At 45.6% G+C, this 19,693-nt stretch overlaps 1 protein-coding gene across 3 annotated transcripts in view; it reads right to left on the minus strand.

The window, feature by feature from the left end:
• Positions 1–2,294: 2,294 nt before the first annotated feature.
• Positions 2,295–19,693, minus strand: part of HEATR5A (HEAT repeat containing 5A) — a 79,072-nt gene continuing 61,673 nt past the window's right edge. For all 3 annotated transcript variants that reach the window (XM_068160330.1, XM_068160329.1, XM_068160332.1), the window contains 11 exons: positions 18,930–18,998; positions 18,353–18,532; positions 17,639–17,873; positions 15,846–16,094; positions 14,071–14,198; positions 12,855–13,002; positions 11,106–11,378; positions 9,709–9,933; positions 7,497–7,648; positions 4,867–5,080; positions 2,295–4,593 (listed from right to left, as the gene is read on the minus strand). In XM_068160330.1, coding sequence (XP_068016431.1) covers positions 4,292–4,593; positions 4,867–5,080; positions 7,497–7,648; positions 9,709–9,933; positions 11,106–11,378; positions 12,855–13,002; positions 14,071–14,198; positions 15,846–16,094; positions 17,639–17,873; positions 18,353–18,532; positions 18,930–18,998 — 2,175 coding nt within the window. In that variant the 3' untranslated portion in view covers positions 2,295–4,291. The remainder of the gene's footprint in view (positions 4,594–4,866; positions 5,081–7,496; positions 7,649–9,708; positions 9,934–11,105; positions 11,379–12,854; positions 13,003–14,070; positions 14,199–15,845; positions 16,095–17,638; positions 17,874–18,352; positions 18,533–18,929; positions 18,999–19,693) is intronic.

Raw genomic sequence — 19,693 nt, forward strand, 5'->3', positions numbered from 1 at the left:
CTTTTGTATGTGCTGCTTTACTGCTGCTTTTCCCTCTAGCCTGCTCCATCTTCACAGCACTCTCTCTTGGTTCACTGTATGGAGCACATTGCCTTCAAGCACTTGTACCCCAGCAGAAGTCACCTGGCAAGTCCTGGCTGGGTGTTGGCTATCTGAACGTAAGGAAAACAACCAGAAAAGATCTTTATCACCCTGTGCTTTGTCTCTGTGGCTGCAGTAGTTATACAGTAGGGAGCCAGTCTTGCTGGGCTCTGTGAATATAACAGATGCAGGCTCCTTGTCCTCCTCCCTCTGCAGAGCTGTGAATCAGGTCTGCAGGGTCACCTCAGGCCTTGATGGAGGTTTCTTCCTCACACTAGTTCTAGCCTTTGTGATTTGCCATTCCCCACTCTTGCTGGCTTACCCTGTTTCTGACTGGGGGTTGGTGGGGAGTTTTGGGCCACAGGCTGTGGGTTTAGTGTAGACTGCAATTGAATCTGGTTGTCTGTCTCCATTTCTGCCTTCCTTATACTGTGCAACCTTTTGATTCTCCTGTATAGCTTCAGATACCTATCACAGTATCAGCCAGGGTTGGAAGGGACCACAAGGATCATCTAGTTCCAACCCCCCTGCCATGGGCAGGGACACCCCACACTACATCAGCATGGCCAGAGCCTCAGCCAGCCTGGGCTTAAACACCTCCAGGGACGGGGCCTCAACCACCTCCCTGGACAACCCATTCCAGGGCTTCACCACTCTCATGGTGAAGGACCTCCTCCTCACATCCAGCCTGAATCTCCCCACCTCCAGCTTCATTCCATTCCCCCTAGTCCTATCACTACCTGAGATCCTCCCCAGCCTTCTTGGAGGCCCCCTTCAGATACTGGAAGGCCACAATTAGGTCACCTCAGAACCTTCTCTTCTCCAGACTGAACAGCCTCAACTCCTTCAGTCTGTCCTCATAGGAGAGACGCTCCAGCCCTCTGATCATCCTACCTGCTGCAGAAGGTCCTCCATTGAGCACACCTTTTGCAATCATGTTTGCTGCCCCATTTCCACCCCAGGAGAAGGGTCAAGGCACTGCCCACAGCTCAAGTTCTGCACAGCTGTTTCTACCTTTGGCACCTCTGGGTGGAGGCATCAGTGCAGGACCAAAGGGTGGGTGGTGTGTATCCCCTTGCAGCCCCTGCTGGCTGCGGACTATTCACCCTGCTGCCTGAGGAGTTGGTTAGGACTGACTGACCTGTCAAGCTGGGAGAGGCTTCCCCCAGCCTGCATGTCTTGCCTGCTGGTGATCCCTGGGGGTATTCAAATAGCCCATGCTGGGTGTACTCACACTCTTATATATACACTTAAGATTAGACATAGGCAGGACCTTTTGTCACACAACAATAGTAAACTTTTGAAATAAACATTATAAACATAGAAAGCAAAGGTGCAGGCAAGCCACATGCTTTTCCAGGGGCAGTTTTGAGGGGGGAAAAAACCAAATACAAACCCAACCCAAACATTAAAAAAAAAAAAGTCCCCATTAAAGCTTGAAGGGAAAATAGAGATTAAAAAATTGTTAATGAAGCAAAGTTGAATTTCTAATGCAGCAAAAGTCTGGAGAAGAGAAGGCTCTGAGGTGACCTCATTGTGGCCTACAGGAAGGCTGGGGAGGGACTGCTCAGGATCTCAGGTAGTGATAGGACTAGGGGCAATGGAATGAAGCTGGAGGTGGGGAGATTCAGGCTGGATGTGAGGAGGAGGTTCTTCACCATGAGAGTGGTGAAGCCCTGGAATGGGTTGTCCAGGGAGGTGGTTGAGGCCCCATCCCTGGAGGTGTTTAAGCCCAGGCTGTCTGAGGCTCTGGGCAGCCTGATGTAGTGTGGGGTGTCCCTGCCCATGGCAGGGGGGTTGGAATTAGAGGATCCTTGTGGTCCCTTCCAACCCTGACTGATTCTATGATACTATGAACTTCCAAATTTAATGGAACTCCTTCTCAACACAGCCAACAACTACAGATTTGACTGCAAGGAAAAGGTGGAACAAGGAACTCCTGGTTCTCTCAGGACAGACTGATGGCATCTCAACCATCTTCCCATAGTTCAAACATTTCAGCCCTTGGCACAGAGACATCTTCCTGCTCCCACTTACTTACCCCTAGAGCTATGCAGAACAGAGGAAGACCTGCAATGCCAAGTCCCAGACCTTGGTGCATCCAGCTCAAACAGTTCTTACTAGGTTCCTTCTGGCAGCATACAAACCTTTTCTTTCTGTTACCACAGTCCTTCGAGCTCCTCTGCTTTTGGGTAAAATGAGTAAGACAAATCTTAGGTGAAGAAAATTAGCTTTATTTCTGTCAATTAGAAAAATGAGTTGTTAGAACTTTGGTCAAATGGTTAATTCTGTACAATTTACAATTACATTTATGTACAAAACTTATAATAAAATACAGTACATCCCACTTTTCCTGAGTCCCAGCGTGTTTCTCAGCTCTGTGAATCTTTGCTGTTTTCCTTCTTTCTTTTAAAGTAATTAGTTTCCAGAAGGAAATACTATCCACAGTGTGATAGCATTTGGTTTAGATAATACTGGTGTTAAGAAAGTCAGTACACTAGGTGTAGAAAATACTTTACAGTCATTGCAATTCTGATAGTTCTATATTAAAATATGCTCCTGGATTAAAATGTTAATTAAATATTCCTTGCTAGGAGTTGGTTGCCCTTTGTTTGACACGAGATAAGCTGACTTCAGGTCTGTCCATCACAGAGAGACAGAAATCTAAGTGAGTTAGGTGTAGATATAACTGATCATTGAAAGATCAGGAAATGTCCATCCAGATAGAGCAGGTGTCTGAATTGAGGCACAGTGTATTATAATTGCTGTCCTAGCCTGGACAAGATATGGAGGCTTCAATTGCCTGGCTAGCCTAATACAAAATTAACACGAGTGTAGATCCTGAAAAATGAGACTGTGGCTAGCAGCAAGGCACCAAGCCTGCAAATGCTTACCATGCACCACAGTCCCACTGTCTAAAGCACTATGGAGTCCCCAGTGAGGAAGCAGCAGGGTAGAGCTGCATTTAACTGCATCTGTTAAATCCCAGCCAGCTCCAGAAGTTGTTAGGTTTAAAGCTCTGAATATTGCCTTTATTGACTTGGAGGTTTTGAGATCAACAATAGTCTATTGTAAGGCTTGTGAGGATATTTAATCTGTTTACTTAATGATGCAGTGTGTTAAATTAGTTATTAGGGTAGATTACAGCCTGTAAGTAAATTTATGTCCTACTTAAATCCAAAAAAACAACTGGGTCCAGTTCTGGTGTCCCCACCACAAGAAGGACACAGAGCTGTTAGAGCGAGCCCAGAGGAAGCCACAGAAATAATCCAAGGGCTGGAACACCTCTGCTGTGAGGACAGGCTGAGGGAGCTGGGGGTTATTCAGCCTAAAGAAGAGAAGACTCTGGGGGGACCTCAGAGCTGCCTTCCAATACCTGAAGGGATCCTACAGGAAGGCTGCAGAGGGACTTCCCATGAGGGTGTCTAGCAGTAGGACAAGGGGGAATGGTTTGAAGCAGAGGGAGAGTAGGTTTAGACTGGATCTTAGGAAGAAGTTCTTCAGTGCAAAGGTGGTGAGATCCTGGAATAAGCTGCCCAGGGAGGTCGTGGATGCCTCCTCCCTGTGGGTGTTTGAGGCCAGGTTGGATGAGGCCTTGAAGAGCTGAGTGAAGTTGATGCATCCCTGCCCATGGCAGGGAGGCTGGAATAGATGATCTCTAAGGTCCCTTCCAACCTAAGCCATTCTGTGATTTTATGAACTTGTTTTTACACACATTGACTGAAAACAAAAGTAATTTCACTGAAACATGGGCTGCTCCTAAATACATCTATGGTAAAGTTCACTGTAATTTTTCATAGAGAGGGCTGCATTTCTGGTATTTTACTCCAAAATAATCCCAAAATACTTCTTAGATGACCCCTGCTAGATTTATTCATAGTGTTTAGAGATGTTTAAGTCTTACACTAGCTAAGGAGTTTTGCCCTCTCCAAAAACTTCTGTAATTCTTCAGTGCAAAGGAGGCCCCAGCTCTGGAGATACTCAAGGTCAGGCTTGATGGGGCTCTGAGCAGTCTGACCTAGTTGGGGATGTCCCTGCTTACTGCAGAGGAGTTGGAGTAGTTGACCTCCAGAGGACTCTTCCAACCCAAGGCATTCTGTGATGCTACAGAACAGATGAGATCAACTCCCAGCAATGCTACTGATGAGAAATGTGAAGGGAGATGTTTTTGCTGTGGGTATCAAAGTGCATGAAAGGACACCATGAGACTTCAAAAAAAATTGGTCTTGAGCTGAATGCTTGAACTTTTCCCAGGATTCTTTGCATGCTTAGCAGTCTTCACTTTGATGCTTTCTTGGTTGCCTTTCACAGCTGACTCCAGCCTGGCTTTCATAGTTGGAGAGGAAGCCATTAGTTTCTTAAAAACTGCTGAGTGCTGTGGACCAATCTGCATCAGGTTTTGCAAAGCAAACTCGTGGAGGTTTTTTGCTGAGCTGGTAGCAGAAACCAGGGCATTTTCATCCAAGAGAAAGGAAATAAGGATGGGAAGAAGGCAGGCCACCAAATGAGCACCTATAAAGAGGGAAAGCACAACTTAAGCATGCACTTTTTAAAGCCAGCTTCAAATTCCAGCGAGAAGTACCTCTCTAAATTAACCCAGGACAGAAACTATAAAGCTGGAAATGTCATCTGAACTGCAGAGAAAAAAGAACCAAGATTCTTCCTAGCAATGTTGTAATTAGTGTTCATGACTGCATTCTTAGTGGCTGCTTTGTTTTAATTTGTTGATTATGGCAACTTTCAGCACGTGGAATGCTTTGGGCTATTGCAATGGAAGTAACTTACGGTGCTCCTCCTCAGCAGTGGCTGTAAGAGCTGTAACCACCTTGATGCCCTCCTGAATGACCTGAAGCTCAGCAGCATTTTCAGGTTTTGCCTTTTCTGTCTCCTGCAGTTTTGCCACAATGGATGGTGCCAGAGAATGAATGTAAGGATATGACACGGTTTTGTTTGGGTGCTGGAAGATGGAGTGCAGCAGCTGGTAGCACTTATGCTGTACCTAGAGGGAAGAACCAAACTTGCAGTTACCAAGGGTTGTATTTGAAATAGATGTCAGGGAATTTTAAAACTCAGAGCTTGTCAGAGAAAATTTTAGGGAGGGGGAAAAAAATGTGTCTCACAGCTTGAAAGTTTATCAAGTATCAGTATTTAATGGAATGAAGCTGGAGGTGGGGAGATTCAGGCTGGATGTGAGGAGGAAGTTCTTCCCCATGAGAGTGGTGAAGCCCTGGAATGGGTTGTCCAGGGAGGTGGCTGGGGCCCCGTCTCTGGAGGTGTTTAAGAGCAGGCTGGATGAGGCTCTGGCCAGCCTGCTCTAGTGTGGGGTGTCCCTGCCCATGGCAGGGGGGTTGGAACTAGATGATCCTTGTGGTCCCTTCCAACCCTGACTGATACTGTGATACAATGATACTATGATCAGGGTGCTAATGCATTATCCCTTATAGGAGCATTATGAATTGTAATCAAATCACCAAGAGACTGTAGATCATGCTTCCTGTCTCTGTCTACAAAGTCACAGAATCACAGAATACATCTGCTTGGAAGAGACCTCAAAAGATCATCCAGTCCAACCCTTGACCCTGCTCTGAAGGGTCAACACAAGAGCATATCCCTAAGCACCAGGCCCACATGCTGCTTGAACTCCTCCAGGGATGGTGACTCCATGACTGCCCTGGGCTGACCATTCCAATGTTTGGGAACCCTTTCAGTGAAGAATTATTTCCTAACATCCAGCCTGAACCTCCCCTGGCACAGCTTGAAATCATTTCTTCTATCACTTGACACCAAGGAGAAGAGGCTGCCCCCTCCTTGCTCCAACCTCCCTTCAGATAGATGTAGGGAGCAATGAGGTCTCCCCTCAGCCTCCTCTTCTCCAGACTGAACAACCCCAGCTCCCTCAGCTGCTCCTCATAGGTCCTACATCTTCCTGCATTTTTGAGCTAAGGAAAAAACATCTGTGTGTGAAGACTATGCCTTAGTACTGTTCTGAAAATACAGCTGACTGAAGACAGGTGCTTAAGAAGTAAGCATTGCCTCTGCCAAAGTATAGGCACACTTTTAAGACACCCCAACTTGTGCAGGAGCTTGCAGGTCACTGAGAGTAAACAGGACTGAAGCTGTCAGGCTCCTACATTTCTGGTAGGCTCAGATGCCAAAACACTTAGTGTGCAATTGCAAATTTTACCCAATCTTTTGTTGCAGCTGTGTTTGGCATCCCAAGTTTTCCATCAGTGGAAAGCAATGTTTGTAATATTAGACATGTGTCACAGAGTCACAGAGCCTTAGGGGTTGGAAGGGACCTCCAGAGATCATCGAGTCCACCCCCCCTGCCAAAGCAGGATCACCTAGGGCAGGCCACACAGGAGCACATCCAGGTGAGTTTTGAAAGGCTCCAGAGAAGGAGACTCCACAACCTCTCTGGGCAGCCTGTTCCACTACTCTGCCACCCTCACATTAACATATAAAAAAGTACTTCCCTACAGCTATTTCTCAAGGACAGGCAACTTAATTGCAGTTTTTGTTTCTAAGGGAAGAAGATGCAAGAAAACCAATTTACAGTGAGTTCTCACAGCCCCATTTAAAATCCAGTACATGTGATTTTCAGAGCTGGGCCCTCCATAGTGAGCAATTCCCACCTCCTGGAAACCCACTTGTACTTACAGGGATAATAAATACAATTGAGTTATTTTTTTCCAGTATATATTTTTTTGAGATGAGGAGTAAAGGATGAGCTGTGGCATGAAACCCTGGAATGGGTTGTCCAGGGAGGTGGTCGAGGCCCTGTCCCTGGGGGTGTTTAAGCCCAGGCTGGCTGAGGCTCTGGCCATGCTGATGTAGTGTGGGGTGTCCCTGCCCATGGCAGGGGGGTTGGAACTAGATGATCCTTGTGGTCCCTTCCAACCCTGAATGATACTATGATACTATTATGATCTTGAAGCAGCTCTGTAAAAATATTTCTACTAGGTCAGAACAAAGCATTAATGTAGGTCTGGATGCTGCCTCCAGCAGTGGTCAGGAGCTGATGCTGATGGGATAGTAAAAGTGTGGTGGCACTTGCTCCAGCTCCCAAAACCCCACAGCTGAGGGCCTTCCTGTGCAAAAAAGAGCATCTCTGTGTTGATGATTAAAGGAACAACAAAATGCAGCAGGTGCCTGAAAACCCACACAACTATCATGTACTTATCAATGGATAAAGCTCTGAGTGTGGTGCAAGAATCAAAACTAACAAGAATATAGGAGAGTGTACAGAATAAAAGTGACAAAATGTTCTTGCTAACTTCTTCAAACGGTGTCTTGGAATGCAAGAGATACAGTCAGGCCAGAATTAACTGGCATCAGCACACAGGAGAAGTGAAACCACTGACAGGAATCTAAAATCCATTTAGTGTGGTGCTTACCACTTCACCAGTACTTACAAGAGGGTCTTTGGAGTCAAGTGTTACTTTAAACTTCTCAATGCAACGCTTTTGAAGGCACTCCACAGTAGTCACTTCTGGACTGGTAGACATCACAAATACTGTAATAGCAGTAAGCAGGCTAACTTCATCGAGTTCTTGGTGGTGCCCATCTACAATCAATAAAGCAAGCATTCCATCAGATTTGCATCGAAAAGTCATTCTATGAAGTGTTACAAAGGAGATGGAATAGAAGCATCTATGCCTGTGTTTCTGGAGGAATCTCTTTGTTCAAATGCATGACATACTCTGTGCACTTATATGGACATTCACTGTGTAAAAGCCAAGGCCAAGATGGGAATTCAGGGGTGGTTGTACAGATCATAGAATGATCTGAGTTGGAAGGGATCTTTAAAGGTCATCTAGTCCAACCCCCCGTGCAAGTCAGCAGGGGCATCCTCAACTAGATCAGGTTGCTCAGAGCCCTGCCGAGCCTCACCTTGAATATCCACAGGGATGGGGCCCCAACCACCTCCCTGGGCAACCTGTTCCAGTGTTCCACCACCCTTGTTCCTAACATCCAATCTAAATCTGCTCTTCTCTAGTTTAAAGCCATTGCCCTTTGTCCTATCCCTGCAGGCCTTTGTAAACAGTCCCTTTCCAGCTTTCTTGTAGGCCCCCTTCAGGTACTGCTATTAGGCCTCCCTGGAGCCTTCTCTTCTCCAGGCTGAACAACCCTAGCTCCCTCAGCCTGTCCACATAGCAGAGGTGTTCCAAGCCCTTGATCATTTTGTGGACCCAATCCATCAGGTCCATGTCCTTCCTGTATTGAGGGCTCCAGAGCTGGAGGCAGTACTCCAGGTGAGGTCTCACCAGGGCAGAATAAAGTAGCATGTTTAGAAATAATAGCATACTCCTATTGTTCCTCTGTGAAAGCACAATGAAGACCTTTGAAGAGCTGGTATGGCACAGCAGGGTACAATCTATTTTGAGAATAATATAAAATCTGCATCAAGAACAAATGTTTTTTTGGGGTATAACTTAAAAAAAAACCCAAAACCCCCAAACCCAAACCCAGCACTGTAAACAGAAGTTCCAACAACAAATTACAACTTAGGCATTAAATGCAAGGCATGCTAAAAATACTACAAACATGGGAAGCTGAAGAAGCAGCACACCACAAATCAGGCCATTTTCATAGCTTCAACAGATATTAACTCCTTGTGGAGAGCCTGCATGCAGTACAGCTGTCCTTATGCTCAGCTCCACACTGAAGCCCTAACTCCTGTTTATTTCATTGCACCATGTAACTGCATTGTGACTCTGCATAACACAGGGGTAAGCCTGCAATCCCCCCATCAATACCTTCACAGATGATGACTTCTTGTAGGAGCTGTAGTGACGACAAGAAGCTCAACATGAGCTCTCAGTGTGCACTTGCAGCCCACAAAGCCAATCAGATCCTGGGCTGCATCAGGAGAAGTGTGGCCAGCAGGTCGAGGGAGGTGATCCTCCCCCTCTACTCAGCTCTGGTGAGACCCCACCTGCAGTACTGCCTCCAGTTCTGGAGCCCCTATTACAAGAAGGATATGGAGGTGCTGGAATGTGTCCAGAGAAGGGCCACGAGGATGATCAGAGGGCTGGAGCACCTCTCCTGTGAGGACAGACTGAAGGAGCTGGGGCTGTTCAGGCTGGAGAAGAGAAGGCTCCAAGGTGACCTTATTGTGGCCTTCCAGTATCTGAAGGGGGCCTCCAAGAAGGCTGGGGAAGGACTTCTCAGGATGTCAGGTAGTGATAGGACTAGGGGGAATGGAATGAAGCTGGAGGTGGGGAGATTCAGGCTGGATGTGAGGAGGAGGTTCTTCACCGTGAGAGTGGTGAAGCCCTGGAATGGGTTGTCCAGGGAGGTGATTGAGGCCCTGTCCCTGGAGGTGTTTAAGCCCAGGCTGGATGAGGCTCTGGCCAGGATGATCTAGTGTGAGGTGTCCCTGCCCATGGCAGGGGGTTGGAACTAGATGATCCCTGTGGTCCCTTCCAACCCTGACTGATACTATGATACAAGATTGCAGTTTTGTTTCAGCGCTACTTGGTGGCCAACTAATTCTCCTGTGACTAAGACAGGAGCTTTTTTAAGATGTGAATTAATTTATTTGAAATAAAAGCACACCACCTTTCAACCAAGCTTCTTCTTGATGATGTTTTTGAATCATACAGACTCCAAATGGATGCTTACCTTGGTCCCAGCAGTCAAGCACAGTGACCAAAGCACTGCGTAGAAGATCTGTCCAAGCAGTTCGACTCTTCTCTGCTCGAGCCATTGGAGAAGACAAGAGTCCTTTCAGAGCTTGAAGAGATGCAGCAACAGTCAAAGGCAGCTGACCACCTTGCACTTTCACAGCAGTCTCTTTAAGTACCCCAATAATTAGGTACAAGATAGTAGGAAGGACTGAAACACTTCCTGTAAAACATGAAACATGACATGAAAAAAAAGAATCAAATTTGATGCTAGGTTTGTTTCTTTTTGCTTTGAACTGATACACAATGAGCTGCAGATGAAAAACCCTACCATCACCAGCAAGAACTGCCTACTGTTCCACTTGGAGTCTGCTAATCCCCAAGGAAGAACCTTGTAACAGAGAACAAACTAAGAAGAAAGGTAGTATTTCCAGGCTGGTAAATGCAAAACATGGCCTAAGGTGAGGCACAGATATCTAAGATGGCAACAAGGGAGTAGGGCAGAAATGGTTTCTAGGTGTGGCTTAACAGTACTGGAAGATCATAGAATGGCTTAGGTTGGAAAGGACCTTAGAGTTCCATCTACTCCAACCTCACCACCATGGGCAGGGATGCCTCTCAACTAGACTTAGCTGCTCAAGGCTTCAGCCAACCTGGCCTTGAACACCCCAGAGGAGGAAGCATCCACAACCTCCCTGGGCAACCTATTCCACAGCATCACCATCCCCCTACTGAAGAACTTCTTCCTACAATCCAGTCTAAACCTATACTCCCTCAGCTTCAAACCATTCCCCTTGTCCTATTGCTAGGCACCCTTATGAGAAGTCCCTCTGCAGCCTTCCTGTAGGATCCCATCAGGTATTAGAAGGCAGCTCCGAGGTCTCCCCAGATCATACACAGGAATATAATACTGGGAGGTAGGAGGGGGGCATCATCCTACAACTTGGAGCAAATATAAAATGAACCATGGGTAAAAGTCAACAAATCTGAGAAATCAACCCCAACTTCTACCATGCTTTCCTGATGTCCAAATGATGGAAAGGTAACATAATACATTTGACTCTTTAGTTTATGTCTACATTATAAATTCCAAAAGACACCATTCAAGCAGAAGATCATCAGACCACTGTCACATACTTCCCTCTACAAAATGGGTCTGTTAGCTGCAGTGCTACCCCTGGGAGTGAAAGACAAAACTGCTCCTTTAATTGCTTCAGTTTTGCAACTGGGTTTGTAATCTGACAGTCAAATAATAATTAGGGCAGGAAATTGTCACAGACAAATCACAAAACTTGCTGCCAGGTTTATCCAGCTGAGAAAATTAAGTAATACCAAGGGGGCTCAGAGGAGCCCGAGAGTCTTTTGTCAATTTTTTCTTGTGATGAAACAGCATACCTTCAGGAGAGCAGATTGCAGGAACATCAGAGAGAATAACTAAAGCTGCTGCTACCAGTCTGCTCCCATCTTCTGACAATAACAGATGTTTTCCAGATTGAACTGCAGGGCTACAAGTTAATTTAGGGTTGAGCTGGGGAAGCTGTCTGACAAGAATACAAACACACAACTCCAGTGTCGCGAAGACTAATGATTTCCCAGGCACCAATCCTCCTGTGTCTTTGCCTTCTCCAAATTCTGGTAGTGTTTCCTTTTCTGCAGCACCATCATCAACTGAAACAAAAAGAAGAAATGTGGCACAAATCTGCAGGCTGTACCTTCCAAAGAGTTTACTTCTCAAGACTGTTCCGTCATGAAGTGATAATCTTGCTCTCTGTGTGCATGCATTTGTAGTCAAAGCTCTGCTGGCAAGCACCCATCCTTCGGAATAAGTAATATATGCACTGATAAATGGTACTGTGATAAATGTGTGCAGCACATTTAGACACACAGGGTGCTGGGGCACCATGCTGATACCATCTCACCTGATAAAAATGTTTTGATTCTTCTCCTAGTTTTTGGGGGTTTTTTACTTACAGAAAATGGCATCCTGGCCTGCATCAGGAACAGTGTGGCCAGCAGGAGCAGGGAGGTCATCCTGCCCCTGTACACTGCACTGGTTAGGCCACACCTTGAGTACTGTGTCCAGTTCGGGGCCCCTCAGTTTAGGAAGGAGGTTGACTTGCTGGAGCGTGTCCAGAGAAGGGCAACGAAGTTGGTGAGGGGTTTGGAACACAAGCCCTATGAGGAGAGTCTGAGGGAGCTGGGGTTGCTTAGCCTGGAGAAGAGGAGACTCAGGGGCGACCTCATTACTCTCTACAACTACCTGAAGGGAGGTTGTAGACAGGCTGAGGTTGGTCTCTTCTCCCAGGCAGCCAGCACCAGAACAAGAGGACACAGTCTCAGGCTGCACCAGGGGAGGTTCAGGTTGGATGTTAGGAGGAAGTTTTACACAGAGAGAGTGATTGCCCATTGGAATGGGCTGCCCGGGGAGGTGGTGGAGTCACCATCATTGGAGGTGTTCAGGAGGAGACTTGATGGGGTGCTTGGTGCCATGGGTTAGTTGTTTAGGTGGGTTGGATTGGTTGATAGTTTGGACATGATGATCTTGAAGCTCTCTTCCAACCCGGTTTATTCTGTGTAATTCTAATTCTATATATGTAAAACAAACTTCAGGAAGCTGCAGTCAGAGTACCTAGTGGAGCCTGGCTTGCAACAGCTGTGTGTCCCGAGTAAGCTGTAAGCTGGGTGTGCTCACTGTGGCTCTCTGCTGCAGCTGATCCCAGCTTTCCACAGAGACTCCTCCCTTCCTGACAGTATCACAGTATAACTTAGGTTGGAAAGGACCTCGAGGATCATCGAGTCCAACCTATCAACACAGACCCCATGACTAGACCATGGCACCAAGTGCCATGTCCAATCTCCTCTTGAACCCTCCTCTTGACACCACAGTATCCCTGCTGCAATTTCTCCAGTTTTCTTCCTCACTTCACGCTCTCTGGTCACCATCACAGCCACCTGCTCATCTGTCATACCACCCCAATTTCCTATGTCAAGCACCTGGACTGACTTAAACTAGGGTTAGTCACCAACTGCAAAACACTTCAACTGAGATGCACCTTGGAATATCCCCTTCAAGAGGGCAGTTTTGCAAGCAAGAATTTCCTTAACCCTATTAGTAAGCATTCAGCATCTCCTACATTCCTGTACCTTCAGCACTTCTCCGCTTCTCCTTCACATGCTCCTGAGCTGCAAAAAGGATCAGCCGAACCACTTCGAGGGCAGCGAGCTGAATCCCAGGCGACTCTCTGGTCAGGATCAGCCGATGCAAAACATTCAGCAGCTCCACTCCCAGCTCCTACAGGGAGGAAAATCACAGAATCACCAAGGTTGGAAGAGACCTCAAAGATCATCAAGTCCAACCTGTCACCACAGACCTCATGACTAAACCGTGGCACCAAGTGCCAGGTCCAATCCCCTCTTGAACACCTCCAGGGATGGGGACTCCACCACCTCCCTGGGCAGCACATTCCAATGACAAACAACTCCCTCAGTGAAGAACTTCCTCCTCACCTCAAGCCTCAACTTCCCCTGCTGCAGCTTGAGACTGTGTCCTCTTGTTCTGGTGCTGGTTGCCTGGGAGAAGAGACCAACCCCTTCCTGGCTACAACCACCCTTCAGGTAAGTGTAGAGAGCAATAAGGTCTCCCCTGAGCCTCCTCTTCTCCAGCCTAAACAATCCCAGCTCCCTCAGCCTCTCCTCAAGGCCTCTCACCAGCCTTGTAAAATGCTTTAATATATCTCCATTTAAACTTACTACGTTGTCAAAGCCAACAGCATTGCTTTTGCTAATCTCAGTAAGGAATGCATTGATGGATACAATTGCAGGAGTTGGCATCTTCTGCCACATCCAGATCCTAGCTCCCAGTACAGTGCCCTGAACAAATCAGTAATCACAGTATTCTAGAGACCATAGAATCCTACAGTTGTCAGGGTTGGAAGGGACCACAAGGATCATCCAGTTCCAACACCCCTGCCATGGGCAGGCTCCGAGAAGACCTTATTGTGGCCTTCCAGTATCTGAAGGAGGCTTACAGGAAAGATGGGGAAGGACTTTTTAGGATGTCAGGGAGTGATAGGACTGGGGGGAATGGAGCAATGGGTAGATTCAGACTGGACGTTAGGAACAAGTTCCTCACCATCAGGGTGGTGGAACAGGTTGCCCAGGGAGGTGGTAGAAGTCCCATGCCTGGAGGTTTTTAAGGCCAGGCTGGATGTGGCTCTTTTCCCCTCCTCCCTCTACAACTTTGGATTTACACAGAGCATATAATTCATCTACTACTTATGTGTTGAATACAATAGAGAATACAATACAATAGAAAGTAGAGACACTTAATTCTGGAGGGGTTAAATCATTAAGACATTACCTGATCACCACCTATTTTAGATCTTGGCCATGGAATGTCAAAGAGTGCCTGTAGGGCATGTAGGCAGGCAATTATGTTCTCCATTGCTGCATCTGATCCAGGGGAACAGAGAAATTCCACACTAATTCCTGTAAGCATCAGAAGAAGAACACCCATATGTGCTTGAAACTTTAAGAAGCAATGTTGTCAGTTACTAAGTAACCTAACAGTAGGCTGAGCATTTGCATTTTATATTAAGTGAAGTCACCTTCTGTTCCTAATTTCTTGTGGCAAGAACTTTTATTTCCCTCAATATAATGAAAGAATTTCAGCTTCTAGACAGCAGAAGGCACTGGCTATTAATACAAATTAAGAAACAGAGCAATTTCTGAGTACATCACTGGAGTCTAACTCCAGTGAATAGGCACAGTGAGTATACAGCAGAACATCTGACTAATCATGTTGATTTATGGAAGAGAAGGAAATAACAGAGGAAGTAATAATAGTTCACAAGCACAAAGGCTTTGTCTTCCCATTTTACAAAAATGCTGAAGATTGCAGCCACCACCACTGGATCACCAGAAGTAAGTACAGAACATGAAGGCTAAGCTTCCAAATCCTAGAGCAGATAAAAACAATCACTGCTTTCTGAGCTTTCCAGACTCTTCTGATGACATTTTATAACATTGGAGATAAACTTCATATCAACTGTGATCCATGTTCTCAGATCTCAGCTGTAACTCCCAAATGTGTGATGACTTGGGAAACTGATCAATGTGCACTGGAAGAACAGCTGTGCAACAGAAAATGTCCCTGTTTTACAGTTTGCTCAGCTTCCCTGTAGGAAGTGAAGACGAGGGAGTGGAACATGTTTAGATGCAGAATAAACCACTCAGGTGTCCAGGCTGAAGTGTATGAAAATTGAAGCACTAACCCTGTAGTACAGGAAGCAGGGGAAATGAGCAGGTTTTGCATCAGAGGTGCCATTTTTTACTGGAGCCAAGAGTTCCAAAGGAAGTGGGCTGAGTGCAGAAGGACTGGGATTCAAAACCAGTCCTATGCATCTGGGTCATACAAACCCATTCCAAGAAGGGATTACATAACAAGGATACAAAAGAGAGACCAAAGCAAAAAAAATCAACTAGAAATGCCTAATTGTGTAAATGTAGAGAACTGCAACTGAAATCAACTGCCTGATTACCCTCTGCAATAGTGGGGGCTTAAACAGAGCTTTATGTGAACTCAAGGAAACACTTTTTTTACCATGAGCATGACCAAGCACAGGCACAGGTTGTCTAGAGGGGTGGCATTTCCATTGATGGTGACATTCAAAAGCTGTCTGACGTGGTCCTTGGCAAGTAGCTTTACATGGCCCTGCTTGAGCACAGGGTGGTGGACAAGATGGCTTCCACAGGTGCCAAGTGCCTTCCAACCTACACATTATTCTGTGATGTAAAGCTGTATTTCAGCAATGCTAAGCAGTACACTCTGATAATTGGAGTGCTACCACTGCCTTAAAATCCATCCTTGAACCTGCATGTTTATAAGCAGAGCAGTAAGCACTTGCTCAGGACTGACTTAGCTCACCCTGAGTTTTTTTGCTACCACCTTGAGGAAAAAGCTCTACAATTTTCTCCCTAGGACTTAAAATTCTTCTGACTGTACATTTTAATAAGAGATGCAATATTCCTTGATGCAGTTAAAAGTGAATAATTAAGTCTTTGTTTGCTAAGAGGTTTATCTATTGAAAGTAACATTTTGGGTTAAGCATCTAGGCAGATGATGTACTCACGAACCCAAGATAAGATGGAATCTGTCAGTATTCACATCCTCAGGAGATTTCACCAAAGGCCTGGTAGAGGAATCTTGACACATTGTGGTTGGGGTGACAGGTCTAGAGAGGTTAGTAACTCCTTCATCGGGATCAACAACGATGAAACCTGTGCTAGTGAGCCATAATGCTGTAGCATAAAGTATCAGTGCCCAGGAGTTGTAGTAATGAGGTCTGGCATTTTCAATGGTCTCTGCTGTGTAAAATGTACCACCTACAAGAAGAGAAGTTACAGTTTTAAGGATTCATAGATGGAAAAGCATGGAAAGCTGCCCTGAGGAGAGAGACTTGGGGGTGCTGGTGGACAAAAAGCTCAACAGGAGCTCTCAGTGTGCACTTGCAGCCCAGAAAGCCAATCAGATCCTGGGCTGCAGCAGGAGAAGTGTGGCCAGCAGGTCAAGGGAGGTGATTCTCCCCCTCTACTCAGCTCTGGTGAGACCCCACCTGGAATACTGCATCCAGTTCTGGAGTCCCTATTACAAGAGGGATCTGGAGGTGCTGGAAGGTGTCCAGCCACGAGGATGATCAGAGGGCTGGAGCACCTCTCCTATGAGGACTGACTGAAGAAGTTGGGGCTGTTCAGTCTGGAGAAGAGAAGGCTCTGAGGTGACCTAACTGTGGCCTTCCAGTATCTGAAGGGGGACTACAAGAAGGCTGGGGAGGGACTTCTCAGGATCTCAGGTAGTGATAGGACTAGGGGGAATGGAATGAAGCTGGAGGTGAGGAGATTCAGGCTGGAGGTGAGGAGGAAGTTCTTCACCATGAGAGTGGTGAAGCCCTGGAATGGGTTGTCCAGGGAGGTGGTTGGGGTCCCGTCCCTGGAGGTGTTTAAGCCCAGGCTGGATGAGGCTCTGGCCATGCTGATGTAGTGTGGGGTGTCCCTGCCCATGGCAGGGGGGTTGGAACTAGATGATCCTTGTGGTCCCTTCCAACCCTGACTGATACTATGATAGATGTAATTTATTTTCAACTACCATATTGTCTTATTCTTATAAAGAGGGATTCTTCTTCTTTTATTTTAAATTACATTTATCTTAATAAAACCACAACCAAAACCATAAAGGTTCAATGCTCAGGCTAATGAGGGCACTTCATTTAGGTTTATTGGGATAGAATTCAATACAATTACCTTTTCCATAGAACCACAGAATGGCTTAAGTTGGAAATGACCTCAGAGGTCATTTGCTCCAACCTCCCCACCATGGGCAGGGATGCCTCTCAACTAGACTCAAGGTGACATCCAACCATAAGGCCTCTACTAACCTCAAAATTAGCCAACAAACAAGAATACCAAATAAACTGCTTTTCACACCTGTTCTCAAGAGCAGTCTTTAGACAGGTACAGGAGTGTGCATTTTCTCCATATAGTTTGGTTTTGCTGTGATCCTAACACAAGTAAGCTAGGACATTTAATGATCACAGAATCACAGAATGTTAGGGGTTGGAAGGGACCTTCAGAGGTCATCCAGTCCAACCCCGCTGCCAGAGCAGGATCACCTGGGGCAGGCCACACAGGAACACACCCAGGTTGGCTTTGAAAGTCTCCAGAGAAGGAGACTCCACAGCCTCTCTGGGCAGCCTGTTCCACTGCTGTCACCCTCACAGTAAAGAACTTTCTCCTCACATTGAGGTAGAACTTCTGTGTTCTAGCTTGTACCCAATGTTCCTTGACCTATTACTGGGTGCCACTGAATAGACCTTGTCCCCTTCCTCTTGAGCACTTATAAGTGACCTATGAAAACACAGTTGCCTTCTTACCTTCAGCAGGGAGTTGTGATGCATATTCTGAAGGCAGAATTAAGAGAGCAAAATCCTGGAGTGCAGCAAGCCAGAGCTTGCTTAGTGTTCCAAGATCTGCTTGTACTAAATCCAGAAGCCCAGTGGCGGAAGCTGCCACGTTTCTGTAGCTTTCTTCTGCAGAGTTTGCAAGTTTTAGACAGTGATTGTGGGCCTCATTTTGATTTTTCTGCTTTTCAACTGCAACTATGTAAACCTGTTTATAGATTTGGGAGAGAGATTTACAAAGGTTAACACTTGGAAAACTACTGTGAGTTGACTTCAGGCACTTAACCAACGCAGTATGGAACTGGCATTGTTAACTTAAAGCAACTACCTGTAAGAAATTAAATGCCAGTAGACAATGAGAAAAACAATGCTTAAGTAAAATGGTACATGGGTACACCTCAGCCTTTCATACATGCCAATTAAAAATGAATATTGAAATATTAGAATATGTTAAGAAATTCTTATTCCTTGAGTACTAGACACACTTCTTCATGTACAGAATAACCAGCAGTGCTTTTGTCAGCTTTATAAAGTTCATGGATTGTTTGGAGGCACCAAAGCAAAGCAAAGGGACCAGCACTTCTGTTTAATGAAGCAGCTAAGAAATTCCTGAAGCTACTCTGGATGAAAGGTTCCAACTCACCTAACCAGATATCAAGACTCTCATTACAGAGCTGTTACACTAACCTCTGCCCAAGCTTTAAGCACAGCCAGTATCTCCATGGTTGAGGTGCTTTCATTATACTGTCGACTTTGTGCTTCTTTGCCAGCCTGCACTTTGACCAAAGAGGAAACAAGCAGCTGGTGAACCCTCCGAAGGTCATTAAGATCACTGACTACACCACTTGCTATCCAGGCACTGCACACCTAGTGTTGTGAAACAAAAATAATGAGAAACAAGAGCCAAACAATACTGGATGCTGGTTTTCCTATCTGTGAAATTATGGAAACCAGATTTAATTTCTACTGAGATACACTTACCCCCCAGTGATAATCAATGTTAAATGACACTGCAGTCCAGTATGCATAAGTAATGAGCACCAGAAACATTAGAGGGATGTCACACTACAACATTTCTCTAAAGACTGTGGAGTGCATAAAATCTTTGAGTTGTTACAATGTAGTGGTAACATGGGTGACATTATTTCTGTGCACTGAAGGTTTGAGGCTAGATGATTTATTTCCTTTTTCTTATGCAATGTATCAAGACAAAAGAAAATTTCAGAGGGTCTGTTACCTAAGAATTCTGACTTTGAACACTTGCCTGACATGCTTTTGCTGTGACATCAGGAGGAGTTTCAGGAGCAAAGGCAGGCCTAAGTGCTGCTCCAACCTGAAGAGAAGTTATCCAACATTTAATACATAGCAAACAATTAACTAAAACATTACTTTCCATAAGCAGCTTTGTTGCATAAGCCATAGTTTATAAACCATAGTTTCCTTTTCATTTTTCCCACAGGCTGTTTCAGTGAGGCTAAAGAGCAGGAAGACAGTTGCAGTCATACTTTCATTGTTTGGTTTTGCTTACATGGTTCTCTTTGAGAGGGGTCTTCAAAGATGATTCTATTTTTTGCACAGCCTAAAACTGAAACAGAAGCCTCTTCCTTCCTGAACCCTAGACTTGATGAGCAGCTCTCAAAAGAAAAAAAGCAATGTTCCAAGCCATGAAAGGCTTGCAAGACACCTAATGAGTGACATTTCCTTCCTCAGCAAGAATGCAGATTTAAGAAAACAAACAACTGAAGTTGGTCAGCTTTGCAAAGTGAACCAAAGGTAGACCACAAACCCCATTTGCTTAATAAAGAACATACAAACTTAGACTTACCAGGTTGCAACTCTCACTGTTGAAAGTTATTTCACTAAAGGCTAATGATAGATTCCCTGCTACTTGAGCTGATACCTGAAAACTCAGACTTAAATCTGATGCTCTTTGGGATGAAAGTACAAGAGGTAGTACAAGTACTACAAATACAAACTGTGGGAAGGATTTGCTTTTAATGACTATTAATGACAATGCATTAAGAACTC

The sequence above is a fragment of the Melanerpes formicivorus genome, unplaced genomic scaffold (genome assembly GCF_026170545.1).
Source record: "Melanerpes formicivorus ecotype bairdi unplaced genomic scaffold, bMelFor1.0.p_v2 SCAF_49, whole genome shotgun sequence".
Lineage (NCBI taxonomy): Eukaryota > Metazoa > Chordata > Aves > Piciformes > Picidae > Melanerpes > Melanerpes formicivorus.